General features: G+C 44.2%; 1 protein-coding gene across 5 annotated transcripts in view; it reads left to right on the plus strand.

The window, feature by feature from the left end:
* The window catches only part of LOC102939366 (AGBL carboxypeptidase 4), a 1,380,179-nt gene that overhangs the window by 833,746 nt on the left and 520,912 nt on the right, over positions 1-25,521 (plus strand). For 3 of the 5 annotated variants that reach the window (XR_005226405.2, XM_037906237.2, XM_037906238.2), the window contains exon 1: positions 13,843-16,214. The exons of the other annotated variants lie outside the window; for them this stretch is intronic. Coding sequence is in view for 2 of the 3 variants with exons in the window: in XM_037906237.2 (XP_037762165.2) it covers positions 15,584-16,214 (631 nt within the window). In the remaining variant the exon portion in view is untranslated. Of the gene's footprint in view, positions 1-13,842; positions 16,215-25,521 lie in introns of those variants that run through there. 5 annotated transcript variants of the gene reach the window in all.

Consider the following 25,521-nt stretch of genomic DNA (forward strand, 5'->3'; position numbering starts at 1 on the left):
GGTACAAAATATTCCACCCTTTGTCCTTGGATTGGCCGCTACCACCACCAAACAAATACTGGTTACTGGGGAAGAGCTGTTTGGACACGTCTTCCCCCCCAAAATACTTCCCAAAACCTTGCACCCCACTTCCTGGACAAGGTTTGGTAAAAAGCCTCACCAATTTGCCTAGGTGACTACAGACCCAGACCCTTGGATCTTAAGAACAATGAACAATCCTCCCAACACTTGCACCCCCCCTTTCCAGGGAAATGTTGGATAAAAAGCCTCACCAATTTGCATAGGTGACCACAGACCCAAACCCTTGGATCTGAGAACAATGAAAAAGCATTCAGTTTTCTTACAAGAAGACTTTTAATAGAAATAGAAGTAAATAGAAATAAAAAAAAATCCCCCCTGTAAAATCAGGATGGTAAATACTTTACAGGGTAATTAGATTCAAAACATAGAGAACCCCTCTAGGCAAAACCTTAAGTTACAAAAAAGATACACAGACAGAAATAGTTATTCTATTCAGCACAATTCTTTTCTCAGCCATTTAAAGAAATCATAATCTAACACGTACCTAGCTAGATTACTTACTAAAAGTTCTAAGGCTTCATTCCTGGTCTATCCCCGGCAAAGACAAACTATAGACAGACACACATACCCTTTGTTTCTCTCCCTCCTCCCAGCTTTTGAAATTATCTTGTCTCCTCATTGGTCATTTTGGTCAGGTGCCAGCGAGGTTACCTTTAGCTTCTTAACCCTTTACAGGTGAGAGGAGATTTCCTCTGGCCAGGAGGGATTTTACAGGGGTTTACCCTTCCCTTTATATTTATGACACGCCCCCCAAATCTCAGCTAGGGTGAAACACTGGCTGGGATTTCTTCCTGGAGCTCTAGGAAAAACAGAGTTAATAAGACACATGCATCTCTAAATATACTACCAAGTACATAAAGACTAACAATATTTTCTACATCTCAAGGACGATTTTAACCAGTTGATTCTGGGAAACTTTCACGGGAGAGTGCATCAGCCACTTTGTTAGAAGCTCCTGAGATGTGTTGGATGTCAAAATCAAAATCTTGGAGAGCTAAACTCCACCGAAGAAGTTTTTTGCTATTTTCTTTGACCGTGTGAAGCCACTTCAGTGCAGCATGGTCGGTTTGCAGGTGGAAACGCCGTCCCCAAACATATGGGCGTAGCTTTTCCAGAGCGTAGACAATGGCGTAACATTCTTTTTCAGTGACTGACCAGTGGCTTTCCCTCTCAGACAGTTTTTTGCTGAGAAACACTACAGGGTGGAATTCTTGATCAGGTCCTTTCTGCATTAAAACTGCTCCCACACCACGCTCGGACGCATCTGTGGTTACTAGGAACGGTTTGTCAAAGTCTGGGGCCCTTAGTACAGGGTCAGACATGAGTGTCGCTTTAAGCTTGTTAAAGGCCTTCTGACACTTTTCGGTCCACTGAACCGCATTTGGCTGTTTCTTTTTGGTTAGGTCTGTCAGTGGGGCGGCGATTTGGCTGTAGTGCGGTACAAATCGTCTGTAATAACCGGCCAAGCCTAAGAAGGATTGAACCTGTTTCTTTGACTTTGGGACAGGCCACTTTTGGATAGCATCCACTTTGGCCTGTAGGGGGCTGATAGTTCCTTGACCCACCTGGTGTCCAAGGTAAGTCACTCTGTTTAGGCCTATTTGACACTTCTTAGCCTTAACAGTTAGTCCTGCCTCCCTTATGCGCTCAAGGACTTTTTGTAGATGTTCCAGGTGGTCTGCCCAGGAATCCGAAAATATGGCCACATCGTCAAGGTAGGCGACTGCATATTCTCCTAATCCTGCTAGGAGACCATCTACAAGTCTTTGGAAGGTGGCGGGTGCATTTCGCAGCCCGAAAGGGAGTACATTAAATTCATACAGCCCGAGATGTGTGGTGAAGGCTGACCTTTCCTTGGCAGATTCATCTAGCGGTACCTGCCAGTACCCCTTGGTTAAGTCCAAGGTAGAGATGAACTGGGCCCGTCCCAGTTTCTCTAATAGTTCATCTGTGCGTGGCATTGGATAGTTGTCTGGGCGAGTTACAGCATTTAGCTTACGGTAGTCCACGCAAAAACGTATTTCCCCATCTGGTTTGGGAACTAGAACCACTGGAGATGCCCATGCACTTTCAGAGGGGCGGATTACACCCATCTGTAACATATCCCAGATCTCCCGTTCTATAGCAGTTTTAGCTTGAGGAGACACCCGGTAAGGTTGGACTCTAATTGGGCGAGCATTACCTGTGTCAATGGAGTGGTATGCCCGTTCAGTCAGTCCTGGGGTGGCTGAGAACGTTGGCGCGTAGCTAGTGCACAGCTCCTGGATCTGCTGTCGCTGCATACGCCCAAGGGTCATGGAGAGGTTCACCTCTTCCACACCACCAGCACATTTCCCTTCGTAGTAGACACCTTCAGGCCACTCAGCGTCGTCTCCTCCCTGGGCTGTAAACTGACAAACCTTTAATTCTCTGGAATAAAAGGGCTTTAGAGAATTAATATGGTACACCTTAGGCTTTCGGTTGGAGGTGGGGAATGCTATGAGATAATTAACAGCTCCCAGGCGCTCCTGGACCGTGAATGGCCCTTCCCACGATGCTTCCATTTTATGGGCCTGGAGCGCCTTTAAGACCATGACCTGGTCCCCTACTTTGAAGGAACGCTCTCTGGCATGTTTATCATACCAGGCTTTTTGCTCTTTTTGAGCATCCTGTAAGTTTTCTTTAGCAAGGGCTAAAGAGGTTCGGAGGGTGTTTTGTAGGTTGGTTACAAAGTCCAGAATGTTAGTTCCTGGAGAAGGTGTAAATCCCTCCCATTGCTGCTTCACCAACTGCAATGGCCCCTTAACCTCACGGCCATATACAAGTTCAAATGGGGAAAACCCTAAACTGGGGTGTGGTACAGCTCTGTAGGCAAAGAGCAACTGCTGCAACACTAGGTCCCAATCATTGGAGTGCTCATTTACGAATTTACGTATCATGGCCCCCAAAGTTCCATTAAACTTCTCCACCATGCCATTTGTTTGATGGTGGTAAGGAGTGGCAACCAAGTGATTTACCCCATGAGCTTCCCAAAGGTTTTTCATAGTTCCTGCCAGGAAATTAGTCCCTGCATCTGTGAGGATGTCGGAGGGCCAACCTACCCTGGCAAAAATGTCTGCTAGTGCCTGGCACACACTTTTAGCCCTGGTGTTGCTTAGAGCTACTGCTTCCGGCCATCGGGTGGCAAAATCCATGAAAGTCAGTATGTACTGCTTTCCTCTGGGTGTCTTTTTCGGAAAAGGACCCAGAATATCCACAGCTACTCGCTGAAATGGAACTTCAATGATGGGGAGTGGCTGGAGAGGGGCTTTGACCTGGTCTTGGGGCTTTCCCACTCTTTGACACACCTCACAAGACTGGACATAGGTAGAAACATCCTTGCCCATTCCCTCCCAGTGGAATGACCCCCCCAAACGGTCTTTGGTCCTGTTCACCCCAGCATGGCCACTAGGGTGATCATGGGCTAAGCTCAAGAGCTTGGCCCGGTATTTAGTTGGAACTACCAACTGTCTCTGAGGATGCCAGTCTTCCTGGTGTCCACCAGAAAGAGTTTCCTTGTATAAAAGTCCTCTTTCTACAACAAACCTGGATCGATTAGAAGAGCTGAGAGGCGGTGGGTGGCTCCGTGCCGCCGTCCAAGCTCTCTGGAGGCTTTCATCTGCTTCCTGTTCGGTCTGGAACTGTTCCCTTGATGCTGGAGACATCAGTTCCTTATTGGATTGTGGACCTAGGCTTGGTCCCTCTGGAAGCGATATAGGGGATGGGGCTGTTTCTGTTGACTGTGAACCGCTCTCCGCTGGTGAACTATGTTGGGATTCAGGCTCCGGCTGAGCCTCTTGTGTCGGGTTATCGGCTGCTGTCGGTTCAGGGTCGGTGGGGCCCTCTGGTGTTGAGGTTGCAAGTACTGGATTCAGTGCTGGCAATGGGTCTGGTGTTGGTTGTTCGGCTGGTTCCGGTTCTGGGACTGGTTCCGTCTGGGTCTCTGGGACTGGATCCACTACTGCTGTTGCAGACATTGGTCTGGGGTCCGGATCCATCACCTCTGACCGGGTCCTGATAGAAGTTTCCGGAACAGAGCTAGGCCTCACGGCTTGGTTAGCCTGGCTGCGGGTGACCGTTCCCACCCTCTTGGCCTGCTTCACATGATTGGCCAAGTCTTCCCCCAACAGCATGGGGATGGGATAATCATCATAGACTGCAAAAGTCCACGTTCCGGACCAGCCCTTGTACTGGACAGGCAACTTGGCTGTAGGCAAATCGAAAGAGTTGGACTTGAAGGGTTGAATCGTCACTTGGATCTCTGGGTTGATTAAATTGGGGTCCACTAAGGAAGCATGGATAGCTGACACTTGTGCTCCGGTGTCCCTCCACGCGGTGACCTTCTTCCCGCCCACACTCACAGTTTCCCTCCGCTCCAAGGGTATCTGGGAGGTATCTGGGCCTGTGGACCTCTGGTGCGATTCCGGTGCAATGAACTGTAATCTGTTGGGGTTCTTGGGGCAGTTGGCCTTTACATGCCCCAGCTCGTTACATTTAAAACATCGTCCAGCTGACTGGTCACTGGGGCGAGGAGGGTTGCTGGAGAACGGGGTGGAGGGACGATAAGGGGTCTGGAGGGTTCTTTGGGAGGTAGGTGGGGCTTTGGGCGGCCCCCGGTAATAGGGTGTGGTCTGGGGTTGTCCCTTCTGGTCTCCGCTCCAACTGCGACCAGTTTTCTTCTTCTCTGCCACCTCCACCCATCTGGCTCCAATCTCTCCTGCCTCGATTACAGTTTTGGGCTTCCCATCTAGGATGTATCTTTCTATTTCCTCAGGAACACCCTCTAAGAATTGTTCCATTTGCATTAGGAAGGGCAAATTTACTGGAGATTCAACACTTGCTCCGGATATCCAGGCCTCCCAATGCTTCACAATGTGGTAGGCATGTCGGGTAAATGACACATCTGGTTTCCACCTTAGGGCTCTGAACCTCCGACGAGACTGCTCGGGTGTTATCCCCATTCTGACTCTCGCCTTGGATTTAAACAGTTCATACTTGTTCATGTGTTCTTTAGGCATTTCAGCTGCCACCTCAGCTAAGGGTCCACTGAGCTGCGGCCTCAGCTCTACCATGTATTGGTCAGTAGAGATGTTGTACCCAAGGCAGGCCCTTTCGAAGTTTTCTAGGAAGGCCTCAGTATCATCGCCTGCTTTGTAGGTGGGGAACTTTCTGGGATGGGAAGTGGTACTTGGAGAAGGATAGCTAGGGTTTGTTGGGATATTCTCCTGAGCCTTTATCTTCTCTATCTCCTCCACATACTTCCTCTCTTTTTCCTTCTCCTCCAGTTCTTTGTCCCTTGCTTCCATAGCTCTCCTGTGAGCAGCCGCTTGGTGTTGTTCTGCCTCTTTCGCTGCCTCTTTCGCTGCCTCCCTTTCTTGTTCCTTCTCCTCCTTCTTCAGCCGCATGAGTTCTATCTGTCTTTCATGTTCCCTTTGTCTTTCCTCAGCCTGAAATCTGGCTAATTCCAGCCGTAGTCGAGCCGCAGATTTTGTCATTCTAACCTCTCTGTTTTTAACTAACTTTACACCCGAGGTTTAGAAATAAACAAAAAAAAAACTTGGCTGTAAAATTTTGCTGTGCTGGAATAGAATACCTATTCTCTGATAGTGATTGTCAGCCTACAAAAAAAAAAAAAGACAATTCCCTTGTCTCTGCTCTGGGCCCAAATCAAAGCAAAAACTTCCAGCTACTTTGAAACCTGTTTACCCAGCCCAAAGAAAAACCAAGTTTCCTTTTTAAACTTGTGCTCCTTGTAAAAAATCAAAATCCAAAAAAAAAACCCTTGCCACTTTTGTCTCCAGGCAAATGGGTAGAACACCCCCCCTTCTATTTACTTTTAGGGAAAAAAAAAAAACTCTGGGTTGGAAGACTCTGAATTTCCCTGCAGGAGTTAAGTACCCTGCCTCCAGGCAAAGAAAACCTGCAATTCACAAAGATAATCCCCTTTTGTCTCTGCTTGGCCACAAAGCAGAGAAAAAAACAAGCTGCTTTCAGTTTCAGCTGCTTCTGGACTTCCTTTCCAAAGGAAAGAAAAAAAAAATCTCCTTTTTTAAAATCTGTATTTCTAGTTCAAAAAAAAATCTCAACTGGATCTCAAAATGATTTCAGGTTAATCCCACCACTCTGCCACCATGTCAAGGTTCCTCCCCCACTCTGAACTCTAGGGTACAGATGTGGGGACCTGCATGAAAAAAACCTCCTAAGCTTATCTTTACCAGCTTAGGTCAAAACTTCCCCAAGGTACAAAATATTCCACCCTTTGTCCTTGGATTGGCCGCTACCACCACCAAACAAATACTGGTTACTGGGGAAGAGCTGTTTGGACACGTCTTCCCCCCCAAAATACTTCCCAAAACCTTGCACCCCACTTCCTGGACAAGGTTTGGTAAAAAGCCTCACCAATTTGCCTAGGTGACTACAGACCCAGACCCTTGGATCTTAAGAACAATGAACAATCCTCCCAACACTTGCACCCCCCCTTTCCAGGGAAATGTTGGATAAAAAGCCTCACCAATTTGCATAGGTGACCACAGACCCAAACCCTTGGATCTGAGAACAATGAAAAAGCATTCAGTTTTCTTACAAGAAGACTTTTAATAGAAATAGAAGTAAATAGAAATAAAAAAAAATCCCCCCTGTAAAATCAGGATGGTAAATACTTTACAGGGTAATTAGATTCAAAACATAGAGAACCCCTCTAGGCAAAACCTTAAGTTACAAAAAAGATACACAGACAGAAATAGTTATTCTATTCAGCACAATTCTTTTCTCAGCCATTTAAAGAAATCATAATCTAACACGTACCTAGCTAGATTACTTACTAAAAGTTCTAAGGCTTCATTCCTGGTCTATCCCCGGCAAAGACAAACTATAGACAGACACACATACCCTTTGTTTCTCTCCCTCCTCCCAGCTTTTGAAATTATCTTGTCTCCTCATTGGTCATTTTGGTCAGGTGCCAGCGAGGTTACCTTTAGCTTCTTAACCCTTTACAGGTGAGAGGAGATTTCCTCTGGCCAGGAGGGATTTTACAGGGGTTTACCCTTCCCTTTATATTTATGACAGATGTTGAGACTAAATTCATTTCATGTTTGTAAAGTGCGTTCAGATATTCAGAAGCTTGGATGGATGGTGCTAAGAGTGTAAAGACATTTTTATGATTAAATTCTATTAAAAAGTAATACAGACTACAGGAAAAGACATCTTCCTAAAATATTCCAGAGACTTATCCCTGTTTCATGTTACCTCCCTTAGGCCTTCCAAAGAAATGTAGTGCACACATATGTTCATATATTAGTTAAGACCCTTCAAAGATATCATTAGGCCTATTGTGGTAATGATCCTTATACCAGGTAGAAAACACTGGGTCCTTTAACTGTAAAGATGCTGATACTAGTTGTTAATGAAATATTTAGTAGGAACTGGCTTATTTTGAAATACAGCCAGTTCTAAGCCTGTTATAGTATTGAGATATGAAAAGAAAGTTTTGAGTTTGTCTTTATTTGCATTTGAGAAATACTCTCCCTGATATTGTTGAGCTTCAAGAACCTTGTAGAAAAGTAGTGCTTAATGGAACTGTGTGAGCACTGCTTTGCAGCACTGGCTGTTCAGAGCTGGGACTAAGAGTTTACATGGTGCCCATCTAAACCCAAGAGTCCTATGACTGAGATCAGAACTCCATGAAGACTGAAAGGCAGACAGGTAATGTGAATATGCAGAGGTATCGTGTTGGAAGAACTGCAGTTCCACCCCACCATCAACCTCAGCCTGGACCAATCTACACGGGAGGTCCACTTCCTAGACACCACGGTGCAAATAAGTGATGGTCAAGTTAACACCACCCGATACTGAAAATCCACCTACCGCTATGCCTACCTTCATGTCTCCAGCTTCCATCCCGAACACACCACATGATCCATTGTCTACAGCCAAGCGCTGAGGTACAACCGCATTTGCTCCAACCCCTCAGACAGAGACCAACACCTACAAGATCTTCACCAAGCATTCTCAAAACTACGATACTCACATGAGGAAATAAGGAAACAGATCAACAGAGCCAGACATGTACCCAGAAGCCTCCTGCTGCAAGACAAACCCAAGAAAAAAACCAACAGAACTCCACTGGCCATCACATACAGTCCTCAGCTAAAACCTCTCCAACACATCATCAGTAGTCTACAACCCATCCTGAACAACGATCCCTCACTTTCACAGACCTTGGGAGGCAGGCCAGTCCTCGCCCACAGACAACCCGTGAACCTGAAGCATATTCTCACCAGCAACTACACACCGCACCATAGTAACTCTAACTCAGGAACCAATCCATGCAACAAACCTTGATGCCAACTCTGCCCACACTATCTACACCAGCAACACCATCACAGGACCTAACCAGATCAGCCACACCATCACCGGTTCATTCACCTGCACGTCCACCAATGTAATATACGCCATCATGTGCTGGCAATGACCCTCTGGTATCTACATCGGCCAAACTGGACAGTCCCTACGTAAAAGGATAAATGGACACAAATCAGATATTAGGAATGGCAATATACAAAAACCTGTAGGAGAACACTTCAACCTCCCTTGACACACAATAGTAGATTTAAAGGTAGCCATCCTGCAGCAAAAAAGCTTCAGGACCAGATTTCAAAGAGAAACTGTATTTTCTACTGAATGCATCCAATGAAGTGAGCTGTAGCTCACAAAAGCTTATGCTCAAATAAATTTGTTAGTCTCTAAGGTGCCACAAATCCTCCTTTTCTTTTTGCTGAGCTTCAGTTCATTTGCAAATTTGACATCATCAGCTCAGGATTAAACAAAGACTGTGAATGGCTAGCCAACTACAAAAGCAGTTTCTCAACCCTTGGTGTTTTTATGTAAAGCCTCCGCTCAAATGCAATTGTAAGATCTGTAACTTGTATCATTAAGTTCTGCAACATTTTTGCAGACGTTGTGACTTCAGTTATTGTTAGCATAGCCTTTTAAGTTTTGTAACCTTTTCAGTTACAGTCCCCGCCCCCCATTTTTGTTTCCTCTCCCTCTTTGAATACCGTGAAGTGGCTTTCCCCCTCCCCCTCCCTCCTGGAATGCTTGTGGGATGAATGGGCTGGTTGAACAGCTGGAAGATCAGAAGAGCTCCCAGGTAGACAAGGCGTCTGGGACTCTAATTAGGCAGCAGTCACACACCCAATGCATGGACACTGGCTGAGGTGGAGTGTGACCAACCAGACACAGCCAAGTCATCTCTAGTCGCAGGTCATGACTCTCTGATTAGGCAGCGCTCACACCCCCAATGCATGGACACTGTCTGAGGCGGAGTGTGACCAACCAGATGCAGCCAAGTCATCTCTAGTTGCGGGCCATGAGGGGAAGGGGCCATGTGCTCAGAAGTGCACTCACAAGCTTGTACCTCCCGTAAAGGCCCTTCGCCTGGACTGCCTGGCCAGTGGTTCGCCGTGTTGCATTCCATCGTGCCTCGGGAAGACTTACCTTCATCACACCGTCCATCGCTGTGCTGTGGAACACTTACCTTGAAGAATCCTGACATCTCCAGTGCCGTGCCTGTCCTGGGAGCGTGAGTGTGAGAGTGTGACCCTCCTATCCTCCCCCGCAACAGTGGCATCGTAATAAAACCATATAAGTGTAACCCTGGGTTGGTTTCTAGGGAAATTGAGGTAACAGCGTTCACACCTCAACTGCTAGAAGAGGGCCTCATCCTCCCTGATTGAACTAACCTCATTATCCCTAACCTGATTCTTGCTTGCATATTTATATCTGCCTCTGGAAATTTCCACTACGTGCATCCGATGAAATGGGTATTCACCCACGAAAGCTTATGCTCCAATACTTCTCTTAGTCTATAAGGTGCCATAGGACTCTTTGCTGCAGTTAGTTTGTAACCTCTCTTTTGTCTATATGTATTCCCACTTGTGTGAATCCAGCAAGTAGTACAACCCCTAAGAGGGTGGGTTAAGGATTTCTGTGTAAAAAAGGATTGCAAAATGGAAATTTTCAAATCAGATTTAGCTGCCAAGTCAAGAGATAACAGCGCTGTGTCAATGTGTGAGGAGAACTCCAAGTAGCAGCCATCCAGATATCTAAAATGGAAACACTATGAAGATAGGCTGTTTGTGCTGCCTTAGCCCTAAAGCCCTCAGGTACTGTCACCTTAGCTAAAGCAGAGCAGGACTCGGTGCATTATCACAGGCACTGAGTAGAATTGACATTCCCTTTACACTAATGCCCAAAGACTATAAAAGGCCTTAGTTCGAGCCATATAAAAATTAAAAAGACCTCTTGATATTGAAGGTCTGGAGGAATCTAGTTTCTGCAATGGTGAAAAGTCTAAGTCTGGTTTAGAAAAAACAAATCAAGGCACTGCTTTCAGGAAGGTTGCTTAAGTCCTGTGGTACCAGAGAGAGAGATCCTGCAAGTGGGAGACTATGCACAAGGCACCTTGAAGAACAAGTTCTTCTTTCCTGTTGGTTACTTCACCATTAGTTGCTAGGACGTTTGTAGCATGGAAAAGGCCTTTGGGGTCACCTAGACCATCTCTTACTCTGTGAAGGATTGAAAAATTAGAAGTTCAGCTATGTTGCCATGGATATTGCTCGCTCTGTAAGAGACTTAATTTTCCAACTCACAAGTAAACGTTTTCTTGATGTTTTATATTTTCATGATTTCTGATAGAAATGATGACCTCCAGGTCAGGCATTTCTTGGCAATTAATGATTAGCTGCTTTCACCTCTGGCCCTCAACTCATGCAGATGGTCATTAGCAGCCAGGAAGTGCCCTCTGCACTGGGCATTATTGCTTAATCATCCCTTTTTAATTCTACAGAATATACCAGCTGCCTCCAGGACATAAACATCTCCTGAGAGGATGGATCAAGAGTGGTTTTTTTAAAACTTTCATTAATTTGAATGGATATTCTGTCAAAATTACTGCCAAGATGCAAGCACAGAACTTCAACTGCCAAAGGACTTAATTTAAAAGCTGATTGATGGGTATTACCCTAAACCTCACTTAAGATTAGATCACTCTTCTTCCGGAGGTGTTGGTTGCTGAGTATCCCTGCAGCAGTGCGCTGCCTCCTCTGGTGGGAAGGATCTGGGGATATAGTGGATTTTGAAGGCCTAAATCTCAGGGATTTACCTATCTAATCTAGGTCTTTTATATAGCATCCAGTACCATGGTATCTGAAGTTCCTTGAAAGTGTAAGTGTACACATACAGATACTTCTCTTTTGCTCTGGTCCATGGGGACCTGATTTCAGGTTTTTTGTATTTTTTATCAGGTGTTATGGTGACCTCCTATCCAGCTATAGTGTGATCAAAAATGCCCCAAACTATTTAAATGTTTGAGCTGGGAGTAGCTCTCAGGAAACCTTAGTTCTACTCCCTTGGGCTAACAATGTCTGTGACCTTTACAGGAGGAGGATTCATTTACATGTGGAATTAAGCAGGTTTTATTGTTACATTCCTAGATTAAAAAAGAGATGCTGTGATATGTGCCACGTATCAAAAGGCAGGATAATTTAAGACCAGAACACGTTTAGCAATTGTATCTTTAATAATAAAAGTTAACCAGCACATCAGTGGATTGTATGTGCGTGCGTGCACACACAACTTGGGATTGTCTGGTTCTTGTGTATAATTATTTTTTAGTCCTTCTGAATGTGAAATGTCATTAAAATATGGTGATAGCTAAAGTATGTTCAGCCATACCGTTGGTGTAGAGAGAAAGGAAGTGTTATAATCTATGATGTAATCTTTAGTGTCTCTTCCCTCTGGAATTGCAGAATTAGCTTTCAGTATGGAAGGCACATTTTAGAGAGTCACACTGTTTGCAGAACTGTAGGTGTACCTGCTGTTGAAGGGTCACTCAGTGTCTGAAAGTTTGATTGCTTGGAATATAAGTAAAATTACAAAATTTACAAGAAGGCAACCCAAAAACATAGCACTCCAAAACACATTTTAAATTTGTGAGGTACCCTGGGCAAATCAGGGTCTCCGGCCCTCATTTTGAAGCCCGAAAAGGATATTCCAGGTCTATTGGTTATCAGTGAGAAGTCAGGTTTCTCTTGGATGCTGAAGGTAAATGTGGATTTCTTCACTAGGAGACAAGAGATCAATATAGCCTCCCTTGATATGTGGTTTGGCACTGAACATGGAGATCACCTTACTGGTGAGCCTGATTTCATTGCTTTGTTGGCAAAAAGAGATTTGGGTGCCAGGGTTACTATTGTTTGCTTAGTACTATTGACTTTTCATCATGCATCCTTAAGTGAAACACATGGTATGCACATCAGAACAGCAGACTTTATCTTTGGCTTTAATGCTTCAGCAGAATTAACAGCAGTAAAATACAGGTATAAAGAGTTCCAGGAAATAACAATTCACAAGTTCCGGAAGGGCTGGGACTTTGTGGTTTCCTGACTCTTGGAGTAAGACTTTTTGATCTGTGGGTTCATTTTTTATTTTAACAATGCAACAGTGTTTTTCAGCAGACAGTCATTCTAAAGAAGTACATAATTAAGACAAAGGGATGAATTTGTTGGAAGTTGAAAATCTCACTTATAGTGAGAAACCAGTTGTTCCCTTCTAAGAGTTTAAAAACCATGCCCTTTCAAGGACAATGGAACATCTGTAAGCTTTATGCTGAGATTTTATCCTTCTAAAATAGCAGTGGCCAAACTCTGGCCTCTATGGAGATTTATACCCAGTATGAAACTGGTGCACAGAGGCACAATAAAAGGAGGACTGATGCACTTCTGTATTCTGTCTCTAAGTGATTCCTCTATTCAGCTAATTCTTCACCTTATCTAATGCAGATTGTTCATTGACTTTAAGGCCATTCTGATGATCTACCATAGTTTGATCTTCTGCATAACACAGACAACAGCATTTCACCCAATAATTCCTGCATCGAGCCCAATAACCATCTTCCTCCTAGAAGGAACAGAAATGCAAAGTATCCATTTCCTTTAGGAGAATAATTATTTAGTAGTATAATGTCTTCTACTGGTATAATGTATGTGGTTGGGACCAGGTGGATGTGTAAACATGCAGCCCATCATCTTAATTCTGTCACTTGGAATGCCCCTCTGTCTACAGAGGATTGTGGAGCAGCCTCTCCAAAGGGTTTCAGAGTAGCAGCCGTGTTAGTCTGTATCCGCAAAAAGAAAAGGAGTACTTGTGGCACCTTAGAGACTAACAAATTTATTTGAGCATAAGCTTTCAAATAAATTTGTTAGTCTCTAAGGTGCCACAAGTACTCCTTTTCTTTTTCCAAAGGGTTTGAAACCATTTCTGCTGCCAACCAGGGGATTTCTCTTGGATGTATTTGTGCAGCCTGTGCCATAATTGGACCTTGGAGTGTAAAATGTTGCAGCTTATAGTCTCTTTAAAATGTTTCTAAGACCAGTGGACTCTATAAGTTGCTCTAATGCTAATGGAAATGTGAGGTGTTATCCTCTTTACCTATTTTCATGGTTTCTTTCAGTTTCCCTACCTTAGGACAAATTGTCCAGGCCTTCCTGACATCTGACTAATTTTATTCCCAATACTCAACCCTATTATCCCCTTTCCCATATCTCCAATTTCTTTCCTCCTGTTACCTACTACCTCTCCATTTTCCTCCTTTTTTCTTTCCCTGTCCAGTAGCACTTGATATTTCAAATAGATTTCAGCTGCAATGGAAATACAATCCCAATAAGATTCAGTGTACCGAATCCTTCACAAGCCACTGAACTGTGTGGGACAAATTTCTCCTTGGTGTACCCCAGTGAAGCCAGTGGAACAACACCAAGCATCAATTTGTCCTGTTGTTTATTTCTGCAGCTCTTCCTACTTCTATTGTAACGAGATACAATCACTACAGCAGCTGTTATTGTTTGATCAGCAACACAATCTTTGTTGAGATTTCATTTCCCTTGCAGCCCAAATGCTAGATTATATTTCTCATTTATGCCTTTTAGTGGACTTAATTTGACATTAAATTACACACCAGCCTGGTGATGCTCCACTGCTTGTTAATATAAAGTAGTGGCATTTGAAACCCCAAACCTTAAATGGAGGATACAGAAGACTTTGTCCACGTTCAAGTAATAAATCTCCCATTAGTATATGGGAAGTTTACAGCTGTTATAAAAATAAAATGCATGTAGCTATCAGTTTGATATGTCTTCATTGTCTGTTAAGTTTATTCCTGGTCTTTTTATGTACTTTATATACATATGGACAAAATTTCTACCATGGTTGGCTTTGTTTGGTTATATTTGTGTTGCATTTTGTAAGACTAAAAACTAGTGTCCCTTGTTTTTAGGATTCATATGCTGCATGTTAAACTTCTCAAGTTATTCCTATTCACAAATGACTCTCAGAACTGAATATAATCCACTTGAAATAATTCTTGCTCCGCTTCTAAAATGGAGGGGAGTACCACCTAGAGAGCATGCAAGTGAACACATCACATAGGCGTGAACTCCAAAATATTCACAGTTCACTTTGGATAAGTATCCAGAAGCTCAGATCTTTTCCAAACCTATGGTAGACACCAGAAAGTCTTTCAGCCCTTTGATTTCACACAACCCCTCTCCATCTTGCTGTCCTCTTTGGAAAAGGAGACTTGGTAGTCCTCCTGTGTTTTCTCCGAGTAGCTCATTTCACCTTTGATAAGGAGTCAGCAGGGGCCATGGGTTTTTCTACTCATAACCAATGGGCAATGCTGTAGGATAGGAATGTGTCTCCATCTTCGAGGGACTTGGGAGCCAAAAAAAAAAAAAAAAAAAGGTAAATAGAATAGTATCAATAGGTTTGCCATGTGATTATGGTAGGATATGTTCTGCCTATTTGGCTGCTAGGAATTTTGGTAATTTATCTCCACTGTTTGTTACTGTGGGCAGGGGGCCACTGCTCCTAGTTCCTGCCTAGGGCACACAGTTGTATCATCTTGGCTCAGGCAACGGGAGGCTTTTGAGCTGCAGTCAGCCAGGTCCTACTCTTCCAGGAGAGGAGAAGAGAAGACCCTCTCCCATTAGCCCCCTTCTCTGGGCCAAAAGGGGAGATAAATAACACAAGCAAATTCCTGAAACTAGGTTACAGAGCCTAGGTTTAAAGGCTTGATATTCAAACAGACTTGACTGTCCCTGATTCCATGTGAAGACAGGGAATTAAGTACCCTCAGCTCTGAGAAAAACAGACCTTAAATGTAAACTCTGTTTTTCCATTGAGTCCAAATTAATGTTGTGATGGATTGTTCTTAATCCTGGGGAGCAATCACTGACTTTGGGGGAATCCTCTTCAGGGGCCTAACTAAGCCCCAATATTGAGTGTAACATAAATCGTTCATAACTGAGTCTCAGCAGAGACGAGCTGGACGAGGTAGCATGTTTATTGGACCCCTTTATGTTGGTGCGAGAGACCAGCTTTGGAGCCACCCCGAGCTCTTCTGCAGGCCCGGGTGGGACTCCTTGCCATGGGCCAGCACCGGGAGTCAGTCCGCACTACGGCGTGTCCCTGCCCAGGGGCGGCTGCCGTGTGGACGGGGTTTTCTCGCACCGCTTTCCCCGAAGGCGGTGTGAGCTGGGCGCTCAGTGGGGCCGAGGCGGCGGCCATGCACGCGGAGCGGCAACTGGGGGAGGCTGGAGCGCCCGGGGTCGGCTCGCGCCGCAGCCCTTCGCAGGGAACGAGCGCCGCGCTCCAGCCGGGCTTGCCTCCGCTCTGCGTTGGATTGCTCCGGTCTGCCTGGAGCCCGGACCCGCTCGCTCGGCCCCAGCGGCGGGGCGCCCAGGCGCGCTCAGCCGAGCGCCGAGGCGCGCTTTCAGGAACAATAACAGTGCAGGCGGCGAGGGGCCCGGCGCCGCCGCCGCCCCCCCCGCCCGCGCGCGCCATGTACGCCTTTGTGCGGTTCCTGGAGGACAACGTCTGCTATGCGCTGCCCGTCTCGTGCGTGCGGGACTTCAGCCCCACGTCCCGCCTCGACTTCGACAACCAGAAGGTGTACACGGTGTACCGCAACCCGCGCGAGGCGGAGGACGAGGACGAGAGCCCCGGCGACTGGGGCGACCGCCTGCTGCTGCACAAGGCCCAGATCCTGGCGCTGGCAGGTGAGGCCGGGCGGGGAGGGAGGGTCGGTTGGAGGCCGGACCAGTTAAAAACAAATGGCCCCCTGCGCGGGGGGCGGGGGGACAGGGGCGCCCCCCACACACCCTGCCCCAGCCCGCTGGCTGGCTGCGGCTCCCCGGCGCGGAGGGGCGGGCGGCGCAGGCCCCTGGCGGCGGGGGTAGGGTTTTGTGGTGCCTGCCTGCGGGGAGGAACGTGTGGTGGGGTTCAGCCCCCGGCCCCACGCCCTGACCGGCTGCCGCGCACCTGGGGGGTGGGGGGGGTGTCACCTTTCCTGGCGGCTTTTGGCATCGCGGCCCCTGAATCACATCATCCCCCCCCCCTCCCGCCCAGGCAAATGAGGCCGCGGGAAAGGGGAGGCGATGGGCAGGTCAAGCCAGCTAATCTCCTCTCTGCTTTGAGCTGCGCTCAGACTGAGAGGGTCCCGCCTCCGTGTAACAGCTACCTGCGCGGCTTGGTTTCCAAAAGAGAGAGGGAGACAGTTCGCCGTGGGAGGTTTTGCCACTGGACACCCCTTCCTGGTGTCATCGCCCCTGTTTGAATTTCCTGCCACAACGTCATTGTGTCTTTGATTTTAGGAATAGCTTTTATCATCTGCCCAGGACACTGTTTACTGCTGTGCACTTGACGTTTTGTGGTTCGAAATCTCAACCTGGGAATTGAGGAGCCTGGCACATCTGGAACTTATAAAAGCAATAACTTCTAATAGACGAAAGTTATCATACTGCACCTAACGAGAATGAAATAAGAAGCTCCTCTCACTTCTATTACAAAAAAGTTAGACCCCCATTATACATACAGGGCCTGATTCTCTTACCCTGCACCTTGGATTCATTTACACCATTGCAAGTGGGTGTAGTATTCTACCAAATCAGAATGGTTTTCATCCGCTGTGCATTGGTGTAAACAACTTCACAAGGTGCAGGGCCGTGAGGGATCAGGGCCACATATTCTATCCCCTGTAAAACTTGGTATTGCTGCGTCAAGCTTATTCACATTTAAATGTGAGATGATTTATTTAAAATATTCACATCACTATGTCAGTGTCTTAGAGAGCCTGCCAAGTTGTACATTATGAAATGAATTTATTTTTAAATGACTCTAGAGTTTTGCAGAGTCTGCCTTCAATGAGTGCAGTAAACATGACAGTGTGTCTAGTGGAATGAGTGTAGGACTAGGAGTGAGAACCTCCTGAGTTCTAATCCTGATTTTGACACTTAGGCAAGTCATTTTTAAGCCATTTATTTAGTTAGTTTTAAAAAGTTTACAGATCTTTGCCAGGTAAATGTCAGAAACAAAATAATAATTACAATAGCTAGCTTTTGTTTAAAGAGACATTATACAGGAATTTAATCACCAGACATTTCTGTTTAACAGGGTGTTACTTACTCTGTTGTATGGTATCATTACAAGAATTTAGGCAAGTTATTTAACCTGTGTGCCTATTTTCCCAGGTGTAAATTTGGGAAATTGGGTAAATCACACCCATTTTAACATTTATATAGAGTTTTGAGACGGTAGGGCCTGATTCCCCTCTCAAACCGGTATAAATCAGAAGTAACTGTACTGGTCATTGAGTTGACAGTGTTCCAAAACCAGTGGGAACATAGGAATTGCCAATTCCAATCAGGGCATTGGTCCATCTTATACAGGATAATGTCTTTTTAGCTGTGAACAGCCCAGACTCTTCAGATAAAGGTGTAAGAAACCTCATTATGGAATAGCCTGACCCTAGAGGAAGTTTTTCATAGTTGTTTTTGTTGGCTTATGCCCTGAAGTATGAAGGTTCTATTTCTTGTACTATTTTTTATCCTATGAACGGGAACTCTTGATGTTCTCATTAGCTATATGAGAGAAGAATCAGGCATTAAGTGCTAAGTTATGTACATACAAGACCATGAACCCTGAATTTTTCTGTAAAAACCAGCCTTTCTACCACTGAGTCAGTTACACACTACACACAAAGAATTATTGTTTTACTCTTGAAACTATCACCTTCTGGCTGTCTCTCTAGCTTAAATGTTTATTTTATTATTCCAAGAAGTTTTTAGTGCCTGAGGGGAGAAATTGATCTTATACTTAAAAATCGTGGGAATAGAATTTGGGTTTGTAGTTACTGTATCAGCTTTGACACTGACAGAATTATCAGCAAGTTAGCTTTAAAATCAGCTACTTTGTGGCAAATCATAGAATTAGGAAATACTTTCTAAAATGTTTCCATTGGCATATAGTTTCAGGACTAAAGTCTCATGGCGCGCAAATAGAATATTAGAGTTGTTACTCATTTACAAGTCAGTAATAGTAATTCAGATTTATGTAGGAGATCACTACCTTTCCCCCTACTTGCCCCAAGGTTTCCAGAGCTCTCTAACTATTCAGTTAACTGTTGTATGTAAAGTTAGTGTCATTCTAACAGGCATATATGTATAAATAAAATACATACATTGGCCTTGATCCTTCAGTCAGATCCAAGCAGATGGGCCTGCACTGGGCAGAGCACCTGGGGATTCAGTGGGGTTCTGCACAGGTGCATGGATCCTCCCATCTGGATCAAACTGCATGATCAGGGCCATCGTTCATCTGTTATATTTTAAACATAGGTTTGTTTTTTTTTAAACATGTGCTCACTTCTGAGCATGTTCAGAGAACATCTTCCACAATTTTAGTGGCGCTAATTTGCATACACTGAATTAACAGGACTATTCAAGTGAGTAAAGTCATGCCTGTGCATTTGCGCTTGCACTGTCAAACCCTGTCTGTGCAATGGTGATTTAATGATATTCTGAGAAACTTGGCATTTGTTTCCTTGCCGTTTTTAATTTTTGTTAAAGGAGAGCGGGGGAATGGAGAAAATAAATTGCCCATGCACATGTGCATTAAGAATGACAATTAAATATTTGATTTATGAAACATTTGAAACAAGTTTTTCCTTTTCTGTGTTCCTAATAAAGCCTTAGTCAATCATTTTCAAATGTTGGCCCCAAGTCCTTATTTAGGTGCATAAATAAGAGGCTTGTGACTTCATTGGGACTCCCCATAGGAATGACTATATGTTCAGGCCCATAACCCACACCATTTCAGTCCTATGCTTATAATCTCCCTTCTTAAGTATTCCAGCAACAATCCTTAGACCGTGGAGGGCATGCTGGGCAACAGTGTACTGGAAGGGGCAGTGCTGTTGCTACACAAAGGGTACAGCTATCAAAAATGTTTTGTCAAAATTGGGCTCTGCTTAAGAAAAAAGAAAAGGAAATGTTCTGAGCATGCTCAAAAGGATCACAATTGTTATAGCCTTTCATGGAGGGCAGGGAAATACCAAGTCATCTTTTAAACACTTCAGTAATTAAACAAAGAGATTTTCCTTAAACTTTTTGAAAAAGTTATACATGAATTGAGGCCAAGGACAGAGTTTCAGATCCAAAGAAGAAATGTAGAGAAAACTGAGCATTGGAAAGCTGCTTAAAGCAGAAGTTATGACAATCTCAAGACTTAAAGTTCACAGGCAATTGCAGTTAAGTAAACTAGAAGGATTATTTCATTCACCACTAGAATGAAAAGTGGTTGTCATTCAACAGCATATAGGAACACTGCACTGCTCTTTGAAATGGGAGGTTAATATGTATCTAATTGAAATTGCAAGAATTTTAGGCAACAGTGACATCTAGTACTTTACTTTTTAGAAAGGGTTGGTGCCTCTTCATATAATGATCCACTACTTGACTTTTCTTTTTGACCTCTTTCTCGAATTAGTTTTTTTAGCCTTTTTTTGCTGCAGTAGCCATCCGTAGTTCATAGGTTCTTCACAAACATCCAAAATATTTGTAGACAAATTCTGCCATTTGTTACATACATCCTGTACCAGATAACTTCATTGGCCCTTAGATGATTAAATTGAGGGTCCTTCCTGCTTATTAAATGGTAACCATATACTCAGCTAAAAGAAAAACGACTCAGAAGCAGAGGTCTCACAGTTTATTACCTCAGGCTATTGTCATTATCCAGTTAAAAGGGAATATCTTCTAGTTGGAAACATACTTTCCTTGGCAACAATAAATATCTCTGTATTCTGACTACTGTCCTCAAAATTTCCCAGCCACATGACCACAACAAACACAGCTACCTCAGATTCTTACCCCCTATCCAAATTGTGGTTCTACATACTCCAGTCTCATCAATCTTTGTTTCCACACATTTGTCCTTGCCCATCGGGGATGGCTTAAGCTCTGCCCCATACTAAGATAGACCTGTCAAGTTTAACTCCTTTTAGATAACTTTTAAGGCAGCCTTTAAGTCTTGTGATGAAATGTTTTGCTGTGCTTCAGGGACATTTAAAACTTCCATTCATGTTGTCACAGCATGACACTTGGAGTTCTGAGTGGGGGCCGGGTGGAAAAGGGCTGAGAAATTGAGATACAGGTGAGGAAATCTGAGGGCAGCAGTTAATTGGAAGGAAAATGTTTGCACAAGGACTACAGTGATTGAAAATATATAAGGCTAGATGCTGAGGTGCACCCAGAATGCAGAGTGTTGATCAGGGAAGTGGTGTATACAAAGTTGGCTTAAAGCTCCTACTTGCATTGTTGTGAATCTGTTGTTAGTGCATTTCTTCTGTGTGCACTGTTCGGGCATCGTAAGGGTTGGCATAATATAAAGGTATCCCAAACACACACTGTTTATAAACCTTTCCCCTTCCTCTCACAGTTAAGTGGGTATATGGCATATGAATCCCTACACAGGCTTATATAGTACTGCAATGTCACACTCATTGGTGTGAGTGTTCCTTCGCCCCATACTCTGATTTGAATGCTGATTAGAATGTGGCATCACAGTTGATTTACCCCAGCCCTGCCCCAATATTAACTTTCAAAAGCTAATTTCAGTGTTTTAAAAAAAAAGTAAGTACAGGTCACTTTCAGTAACACTCAGTGGTACTTGTATCTCTCCTACCATATGGAGCTGTGCTTGAAATTGTAGTGACATTTCTATTAAAATTACTTACTTTGAGGGTTTAATAAGACTGTGCATATAATTAATTACAACATTTAACAATTAAAAGGATCTACCAATTTTATGGGAGCAAAAATAAATAAATGGAAGTTGAAGATGTTTTTGTTATCCTAAAGCAACTGAAAAACACTTTCCTTTTAATTTTTTAAAGACATTTCTCCATAATGTTACCTTAGTGCCACTGAAGTATTTAAGAAAAGATAGTGGCCAAACTATTTTCTTTTAAAATATTGTTAATGTATTATGAATCAAATATTAGCACTGTTACTACTTTTCTATATGGGCTCCCACAGTGTGTAAATCTGCTGGCTACTCCTCAAGTCCATTCTCCTCTTGCCTTGGGCGTCTCTATGATGGGTAGGTGACTGGGGAGATTCCCTTTGTGGTGGGGTGCTCGAGGTCCTAACCCTCTGGTGCAACTGAAATGCAGCATTTCCACGGCTTTGTGGTCTTGTGGTCATTAGAGCCCCTTCAGAAGTGTTCTAGCAAGGCAGGCAGGCAGCCAGCGAAACCATAGCAAAGTTTGAGTTGGTTTCCTACCTAGTACTTATTGTCTGAGGCTTCAAAATGCACTTTTTAAAGAGGAATTTTCATTATAAATGTTAATTGTTGCTGTAAAGCACTCTTTATTTGTAAAGTTCTTAAACAATAACTAATCCCCAGCCCCTACATGAGGTGTTGTATAGGTGGATATACAAGTGAAATATACAGGATGGGACTTCTTTTAAAATGTGCTACTTGTTTTCAATGTTTAAAAAATTCTAACTTTCTAAAAACTACTGCATTGGGTTTCAGTAAGGATTAAAGGAGTTTCTCCATAATTATAAACCTTAGTGGTTTACATGTTCAGAGCACCGTACAAGCATTAACTAACTAACCTCCACACCACCCCTGTGAGGTATGCAAACATAGATGGGGGACACTAAGACAGAGAGGGTAAATTACTCAACATCAACTAATGAGTAAATGTAGGAGCCAGGATTAAAACTCTACTATGCTTAATATAGACAGCGATTCCTGTTTTCCAGTGTCCTGTTTTCCCTACTTGATGCTGGAGCTTAATCAGTTTTATGACAGACAAGAACACTATTATAATTTCACTGTAAAATTAAGCAGAAGGCAGGGTTAGGCTGTTCAAGAATTAAAGCTAATTCAAACACAAATCTGTAGATTAATATTATTTATACCAATTTGACTTTTTTAGTGTTGAGCCATGTTTGCTCTTTGGCAATTATTGTCGGACTTGTGGGCATGAATTTTGAACTAGCACTTTTATTAATGGAAAATCAGAAAACATTTACCTACATTTTTATATATGTATTAGTTTTATTGCACCAAAGTGATTTATTTGGTCAGCCAGAATAGCTCCAAAGGTGCCACTACAGAGTACTGGTAAACAAAGGCTCACAAAATTATGATATGTAGCAAAATACTTCAGTGTTGTCAGGTTTGAGACAACTGACTTTAAATAAGTATGCATGTTAATATGATTTCTGCTGTAGATCATTATCCAAATCAAGAAATATCAAGCTTGTGATTCACTAACAAAATCTTGTGCATTCAAACTCGAGTCTGACTCTTGAGACCTGCCCCTATTCTCTCTGAAGTGGGAGAATTTTGGTATTTAGTGGGAGCAGTTCACACTCATACTCTGTCAGTATATTTTATTATTAAAGTTACTAAAGGAGAGCCAACCTTGATGTAGGATTTCAGACACAGAAATTAGAGAAGGAAGAGACTTCGTTTATCTAATCCATTCCTATGCTAATACAGGATTTCTCCCTCCTCCTTAACCTCTCCTCCAGCTCCTTTTTTCTATGAAACAAGCATGCCTTGATCTCCATCCTCAACAAGTTGACTCCATCTTCCTGCCTATCTTCCTTTTCCCCCTTCACCTCCAAGCCTATCAAGCAGGCAGACTACAACCACTAAATCTAGTTTTCTCTCGCAATTCCACTCTGAGTCCTTTCCAGTCTGGCTTCTGTTCTTTCCACTCCATTGAAACTGCTTTCAGCTAAGGTCTGTCAGTCTTTTCCAGGCCAATTCCCAGCATGTGTACTCCATCCTTTGTGACCTTTCTGCTGCTTTTGACATTGTTGATCATACTCTTGCTTGATGTTGTTCGCCCTTGGATTTCATGACGCTGTGCTTTCCTAGTTCTCCTTCTATTCTTCTGCCATTCCTCCAGGGTGTCATCCTCCTCTCCCCTTTCTCTATAGGTCTCATAGGACTCTCTTTAATGTCCCCTTTTTGGCAAACCTCATCCACTCACAGGACTTCAACTGCCAACTCATGCATCTGTCTTTCCGCTCTTAATTTGTTTTGTTCCATCCAAACCTGTCTTTCAAACTGCTTGTCCATCATCACCTCCTTGTATGTGTCTCTAACCATTTAAATTTATGATGGCCCAAACAGTCTCTCCTAAATTATGTCAACTCCCCCCATTCTCTGTCATTTTTGGGTGTGGGGGGGATTGGAGACCTACCATCCTCCCTGTCCTTGAGGCCCAAAATCTGGGTCATCTTAAACTCTGTCCTGTCTTTTGCCCTTGACATTCGCACTTTCTGAATCCTAATATCTCTATAGCACTTCTAATACCTAGCCTTATCTTTCTGCCCACCAAGCTAAAACTGTTGTCCAGGCCCTTATTGTCTCCTGTCATCTTCTCTCTGACCTACCAACCAAGTCCCCTCTCTAGTCAGTACAAAATACAGCCATTAAGATTATATACATTGCCTGTAATCCGGCCATCCCTACCACTTGTTGAATTCAGCTTTTGGCTTCCCCCTCTTGACTGCATCAAGTTCAGACTTCTTGTTTTCTTTAAAGATCTTTCACGACTCCACCCCCCAGTTTGTCCAACCTTGTCTCTTACGGAATTACCCCACACATTCTCTTCTCCAGTAGTGATGCCAACCTTCATGCCCTATTAGCATGAAGATTGCTTCTCCCAGAATGTTTCTTCCTACTCCAATACTTGCTCTGCAAGACCACTACCTTTTCTTAAATCTCTTCTAAAAACCCTGTGATGGGGTGCTCCACTCACCCCTATGATGGTGCCTCCTCCTGGTCACTTTGGAGAATAACTCGCTGAGTCAGCTCCCCTTCCCACAGTTGCACTCCATCTCTCTCTGCCAGTCTGCAGCACCTCTCTCACTCCATGAGCTGCTGCTGCCTCTTGGTGACACAGCTGCCTGACCAGGTCACGATGTGTTCTCCCCTTCTAGGTCACCAAAGCTTTTCTCCCTAGCAACCTCAGGTAGTCCTCCCTTTCACTGCCCCCCATGTGCCACTCCTCAGTGCCTGGCAGGGGAACCCCAAGTTCCAGCTCAGGGACCCACTAGTCAGCAGTCAAGAACTGTTCCCTTTTAGACCTTACTGCCTTTCCCTGAGCCCTTTTCCTTACCATCTGGTGCTCCCTCCTCTCTGGGTTTGCCAGCCTCCTAACTCCCCCCATCCAGGGAGTAACTATGGGCTACCTGTCCCTGTAGCCTCCAAACACTTCTCCAGAGAGTGACTTCAGACATTCCCAGCAGCCCCTCTTCAGCTAATTTCCTGTCTTTATAAATCCATCCCAGCTGGTTCCTCCCTAGCTGGGCTCCCTCCCTTAGTCAGGGGATTGCTTAGCCACCCAGTTCCTTTCAGCTATGGCCTGTTGGTTTATTAGCCCATTTCTCAACCTGCTGTAACCCTGTCAAGGCTAATGTGGGGTGAGCACCCCATCACAGACCCCCCTTTTCCTGATGCGTACAAGAAACTAATTGATAGTCATCTGTAATGATGTTTTCCATCTTCAAATAAACCAATCTAACTTCTTTACTCAATCTTGCTGTTTTAGTCTTTCTGTATCATAGTGATATTTGTATTGTGGTAGCACGTAAGAGCCCTCAGTCATGAATCAAGGCCCCACAGTGCTAGGCACTATGTACACACAAAACAAAAAGATGGTCTCTTCTCCGAATAACTTACAGTCTAAGTAGTCCCATCCTTTCACCTATGACTCTCCTTGTTGTCATGTCTCAAATACGTTTGCAAAGGAGGGTGTGGGAGGCAAGGGGTCATGTAGTCTATTTGTATTATCAGGCATAGGTATGCCCTTGGGCAGTTTAAATAATAGTGCTCCCCCATAAATAGCATCTATCACTTCAAACAAGAGGGCTAGTTAGTGCCAGAGCTTAAATCAGTGGTTCTCAACTTATTATACATTGTGGGACGCATATGCAGAGCAGCCCCGACCCTGCTGGCTGGCCACCCTGGACCACCACCACATGGCTGCCCCGGAGG

This window comes from Chelonia mydas, chromosome 8 (assembly GCF_015237465.2).
Source record: "Chelonia mydas isolate rCheMyd1 chromosome 8, rCheMyd1.pri.v2, whole genome shotgun sequence".
Lineage (NCBI taxonomy): Eukaryota > Metazoa > Chordata > Testudines > Cheloniidae > Chelonia > Chelonia mydas.